We start from the raw sequence: 6,000 nt of genomic DNA, 5'->3' as shown, positions 1-6,000 counted from the left end.
TTAAACGAAACAAGTGTGTGTTTGCATGCACGCTTGTGTGCATGTGTGTGCGTGCATGCACATGTTTTGTAGAAGTTTTAAAACGTCAATAGGCACACTGGCTCTCCCAGAGGGAAGTGTAGTATAAGGTGTTTTTCAAACTTATGTGACCACAGAATTACTCATTTAAGAACATTTTAGAGAACAGTTATGCCTCAGAATACATGTTGGTAAATCACCTGTCTTACATGGTTGTTAGGAGAGCTCATAACCAGAGTGTTATAAACACCATTAAAAATGGTTTCGAGAGGGGAATGATCACTTAATGGGATGGGAACTGGGGACTGCAAGAATGAGGCATTTGAGGTGGGCCATGAAGGATGAGAGAAATTCCAACTGGCAGCTTTAGTAATTGGGAGATTTTCATATGCAGGAAGGGGAATAGGCAAAGACATAGAGATGCTAATTGGCTAAGTTAATATAGTTGGCATAAGACACTTCTTAGATTTCCAAAAGAACAGAGCTTGAATGTTAACCAAAGGTCAAATTCTTATTCAGGAGCTGTACTCTTTATGCACAGCCTTTACATTAAGCTAGCAAAGGAGACTGGGCAAATTATGTAGATGTTGGATTCTAAACTAAAGCATTTGGATTTAAGAAAAGTGCAACCCGGGGCGCCTGGGTGGCTTAGTCGGTTAAGCGTCCGACTTTCGCTTGGGTCATGATCTCACGGTTCGTGGGTTCGAGCCCCGCGTCGGGCTCTGTGCTGACTGCCAGCTCAGAGCCTGGAGCCTGTTTCAGTCTGTGACTCCCTCTCTCTCTGGCCTTCCCCTGCTCACGCTGTCTCTCTTTCTCCTAGAAATGAATAAAAACATTTAAAAAATTAAAAAAAAAAAAATGAATGAGGATGATCCCAAGCCAATCTATACCAGTAGGGCTGAACCAATCATCAAAATATATAAGTAGTCNGAGCCTGTTTCAGTCTGTGACTCCCTCTCTCTCTGACCCTCCCCTGCTCGCGCCATCTCTCTCTCTCTCCTAGAAATAAAAAAAAAAAAAAAAATTTCTTTAAAAAAAAAAAAAAAAGAAAAGTGCAACCCTGCCCCTCCTCCCCCCCATTTCTTACCGTAAGCAGAGAACACAAACATTTAATATTTTGGTGTAAAGCTATGTAAATATGTAATGGGAACAAACTTCAGTGTTAGTATGTCTGAGTAGAACCAATGAGAAGATTAAATACAGAAAAACACACGTGTGGCCATTTTCAACAGGACATTAATGTCTGTCATAGAAAGGGCTGTGCTCTTTCAACCCAAGGAAGTAAACAGGCCTTCTCTCCCCTTCACTCCTGATACCTTGAAGCGCCCCCACAAGACTGGTAAGCCTTCACTTAATGGGATGGGAACTGGGGACCCACTGTGGGAACCCACAAGGCTGTGTTTTCCATAGCATATGTAAGAAATAAGCATTTCGTGCTTCAAGTGGTAGGGTTTTGTTTTTTAATGTTAAGGCAGTGTATGTTCCAATATCTTAGTGACAGAAGAGTAATGATTTTCTAAGCCATATATGCAAAGGAAGGAGTAGGCTTCCTTCACCCAAAGTTCTTTCAGGTAATAACTGTTCAAAGGGCAGAGGCAGCAAATAGAGAATTTTTATTTCTGTATTGAATGCAAGCCCTCTCGTGGAATGTAAAGTTGTGGCAGTTTGCATTCCACCTGCTACAGCAATAAATCATTGTTCAGTGGGCTTCTCCATGCTATCACTCCATTCTCACTTCTCAGGACTCAGCGCCTGCACAAGAGACTGTGATTTATTAGTTAACCCACCTGGAACCTGTCTCCTGAGGAATCTAAGCTTCATGGCTTTACTGCTCCCTCAGGTTCTGATACAACCTACCTACCTGGCTTCCCCATGCAGGCCTGACTTATGTCCTTCCCATGATGACAAGTAGCTCGTGTGACAGACTGACATGTACCAGTGGGTGCATGGAACAGAGGAGCTGTCTTCCCTCCTCCCAGGCAACATGCTCCAGCTAGAAATGTAGCTTCAAGCCACATTGTATGTGATAGGGGAAAGATAGGACAAAACAGGCAGAGAAGGAGAGGTTAGAACCTGAGGTACCTGAGTGGGGAAAAAGCACATATATTGGAACAATGCTGGGAGCGTCTGACCACAGCAAAGCTCCTTGGGCTTAAGGCTTCTCTTAAGAATGTAACAGACACCACCTACTCCCCCTCAGGTTCCCCTCAGGAATTTGACAGAAGACCTGGCTAGAAATAAGACCATAAAACGTATGACCCACAAGGAACGGTATAGCCATAGGCCACCCCTCATACAATGATGGAGCCAGTCAGGAATGGACAATCCAGCACCTGGAGTTATCCAGCCAGGAAGGGTGGGACCTGAGAAGGAACAAGGGGGAAGGGGGAGGGGTGCTGACCAGACCCTTATAAAACAAAGACCCTTGCCTATAGTCCACAGACATTCACTTTCGAATGTCCCCTCTCTGTAGACAGAGCTTTCCTACTAATTTTACTTTCTGATCTTATACTCTAATACACTTTTGCCTACTGCTCATTTTATTTTGTGTCATTCTTTGAAGTGGCGAGACAACGAACCGGGGTATTGAGGTAAAATAACAAATCCTGCAACACAGGCACCATTTTCTCCTCCTCACTCTCCCGATTCCTCCTGTCAAACACGCTATGTTGCGTCTAAAACATGGCTGTACGAGCCTCCAGGCTTGAGGTGTTACAGCCAAGGAGAAGGCACAGTCCAGGCAAGCCGGAATAATAATTTTGAGCTGGGCTCCTTCTTCCTAAAAAAAAAAAAAAAAAGAGAGAGAGAGAGAGAGAGAGAGGGAGGGAGCTGCCAGCACATAACAAAAATCTCCACATCCATTGCCAACGTGTTTAAGCTAATTGTGCTAAGCTCTCCTTCCAGTGAGAAGAACTGAAGAGCATGTGGTCTGGGGTAGGGTGCCTTTCATGTGGGTGTTTGACAACAGAAGCATGCCACTATGGATCCAAGAAAATAAATTTATTAAACTTTGAAGGGAAAAAATCCACAGACATGAGGAAAGTTAAATATAAACTGCAGGACACAACTAGTCATACTAGTGAATAATGGCTTGTGTGGCCAGCAAAGTACCAGAATGACATTCTGAGACCGATTGAGGTATTTAGCTATTTTTGGCTATAGAAATTGTTGTGAGCCTATTGTGAAATGGTAAGATAGTTTTCCCAAGCACACAGTTTTAAGTTGAATTAGGTTCTACATTGATGAAATTGTATATGAAACTAAATTATGTAGCTCTTAGAGAAAACCATAGCAGCAAGGTAGCCGAAAAGATCTATTATTAAACACCTATTACAAAGTAACATGTTGAACTTGGAACACCCAGTTCTACTTTTCACTGTCCTTCCTGCAAGAAAGAGGGAATTTAAAATTACCAACCATTAAGCCTGTTTCCTAAAAAGGTCTGAGCTAAATGGCAAATACTATTTAAGTTAAAGCTAACTTTAAAGTTTCATTAAATGTAAAAAAAATACTTAAAGTGAGAAGCATTTTTCAGTGAGATGAGATTCTTCTCTTTTGACAAACCTTTTGGGGAACAATCCCAATGCTCCTCAGAATGATGTTGAACAATAACAACATTACTTCGGGACCCTTCTTTCTCTTCTGACTACCCGCGTGGAGGCCAATCCACTCAGGGAAATAAAAAAATGAAGAAACTTCTTTGTTTGCTCCTTTAAATAAACCCCAGCAAGGGTTGGGTGAGGAAGAAAGTTTCCACAGCTGGTTTAAGAACATTTTGACTTATCTGAGGGGATTGGAAATCTCTTTCTTCTTTTCTTGTTACACTGGATAGTGGGTATATTTCTTGATCTTTTTATTCCATTATCCAGTTAACTTCATTTTCAATTTGCTTCAATTTACAAAATGCTTCTTGGACTTTATTCCCTCCTTAGGTAACTATGTAATAGAATCACATTGTATTAGAAGAGATACTACCATCAACACTCTAGGGCCATCTCTCACCATCTGCCTGCTTCAACGCTCACTACGTGTGCAACAATAACCCTAAGGAGCCGGTCAGTATGGATCAGCTATACCCTCTCCTTCTCTTAGTAAGGGAGCTCTCTGACCTGAACCAAAATTTGGGTAAGAAATAGTTTTTTGTTTGTTTAGTTTGGTTCACATTAAGTAGACCTGTGCATACATCTTTAAGTTTTCTCAATTAACAAATATATCTTTAAAAATTTAAATAAGACAAGCATGTTCCAATAATGCAGGTAACAACAATCATGTTAGAATTGCTTAAGGAGTTGTGGGAGGTATAAAAAGGGCCTCGTAAAAAACTAACTTGCTTATTTGTTTTACTTTAGGTGTACCGACCAAAGCATTAAACCAGCTTCAGAGTGCAGTTGCTACATTCTCCAGATGGGTCTGCATGGACTCCAGTACACAGTGTGTAGTGTAATATAAAATAGCCATGCTTGTAGTGTAAATTCTTAAAAATATCTTTATAAATTTTATGTCAAAATAAATGTTTTACATATCCAAACTATTTTTTGCCTTCTTACCTCTACTTTCAATTCCCAATTATCTAAAAAAAAAAAAAAAAAAAAAAAATTAGCCTGTGCTCTGATTTGCATTCGATTTTCCTGAACTGCAAAAGCCACCTGATTTTTCGCTTTTTCAAAAAGCACAATTTACTGTACATTAGAAACAGCCATTCAATGCTTAGTATCACAAAATTAACACCCACATTAACAAGACAATCACTGCCACTAAACAGTCTTTGAGACAATTCTTTAAAATATTTACAATTCACAATAGGAATATCTATCTGATTAGGCGTTCTTGTTTCGTTTGTAATATTATGTGTCAACATTTCAGGAAAAAGGCATTTAGAATCTGCTCTCCCCTCCCCCCTCCCCCCCAAAAAAGGTTTAAACATTGTTTTGGTTTAAGCACTCATGCCCTAACCAGCTCTTCACCATTCAGTTTGTAGCTTGTGGGAAATCGAAGAAAGGCTACGGCATGATTTTGTTCAGTTGGTCTGTGCTCACGTAGCCACACGAGGAGAGAAACTCTTTGTCGGGCAAGGGCAAGGCAGTCGCATTGAGCACGAGGCGCTGTGGGGACTGTACTATGTGAATGGAGGTATAGTCTGGGACAGGCATCTCAGAACTCGGAGCCCGCTCTGCTGTCCCAGGCTGGCCGGCGGTAGTGGTAAGGCTTTCTGTGGTGATGTAAATGTCTTCCTGGTTAAAGCTTGGCTCTACACGTGATTCAGCCTCGACGTGAGGGGCCACAGCGATGCACTTTTTGGCATCTGTCTCACAGAAGTAGGCGTTGTCCATGATGAAGTTGGCTTGGCAGAGTGAGACCACTTCTGGGTGCATGTCACACGGGGCTATCCCTGCCTTATTCTTCTGGCCTGGGGAAAGGACCACACTCCCTGCTGGAGTAATGTCGCTTACCTGGGCATAAAAATCGATGTTTGCCAGTGAAGTAGGATTGCTTAGCTGAGTGTGGGCAGCTTGATGAGTTGATTCAGTTCCACTAATAAGAAGAGGTCTTGGTTTGTTTTCCTTTGCTAGGATAACACTGGGCTGCTGAGTGGTAGGGGTAGCATCAGAAGGGGAGTTATTTTGATTCTTCTGGTCAAGGCACAAGAGATCTACTTCCCCTTTTAACTTCTGTGGCTGGGCAACCTCTGATGTACCATCACATGTGTCACTGGCACTGAAATCAGTCTCCAAGATGTCAGGTTCATAACAGCTGGTACGTCCCGAGTCATCATCCTTTGCCCCAAGGATGTTAAGTGATTTCTCGTGGTCATTGCTTAGAAGTCTGTCTGTGTCTGAGCCTTCAGTCTTTTCATCAGGGTCATCAATATCCAGCTCAATGAATTCAACCCAAGAGTCATCGTTGTGGAATTCAGGTTTATAGTTGTCATGAATGGCTAAGATTGTGTTCACCTCTTCTAATTTTCCTTCCTAGGAAACAGAA

General features: G+C 41.9%; 1 protein-coding gene across 1 annotated transcript in view; it reads right to left on the bottom strand.

The window, feature by feature from the left end:
* Positions 1-3,003: 3,003 nt before the first annotated feature.
* Positions 3,004-6,000, bottom strand: part of GHR (growth hormone receptor) — a 149,353-nt gene continuing 146,356 nt past the window's right edge. The window contains exon 9 of the mRNA XM_039234142.1: positions 3,004-5,987. Coding sequence (XP_039090073.1) covers positions 5,019-5,987 — 969 coding nt within the window. The 3' untranslated portion in view covers positions 3,004-5,018. The remainder of the gene's footprint in view (positions 5,988-6,000) is intronic.

The sequence above is a fragment of the Hyaena hyaena genome, unplaced genomic scaffold (genome assembly GCF_003009895.1).
Source record: "Hyaena hyaena isolate Hyena2069 unplaced genomic scaffold, ASM300989v1 scaffold_83, whole genome shotgun sequence".
NCBI lineage: Eukaryota > Metazoa > Chordata > Mammalia > Carnivora > Hyaenidae > Hyaena > Hyaena hyaena.
The sequence above is the reverse complement of the archived record's forward strand: the minus strand, read 5'-3'. Positions and strand labels throughout refer to the sequence as shown.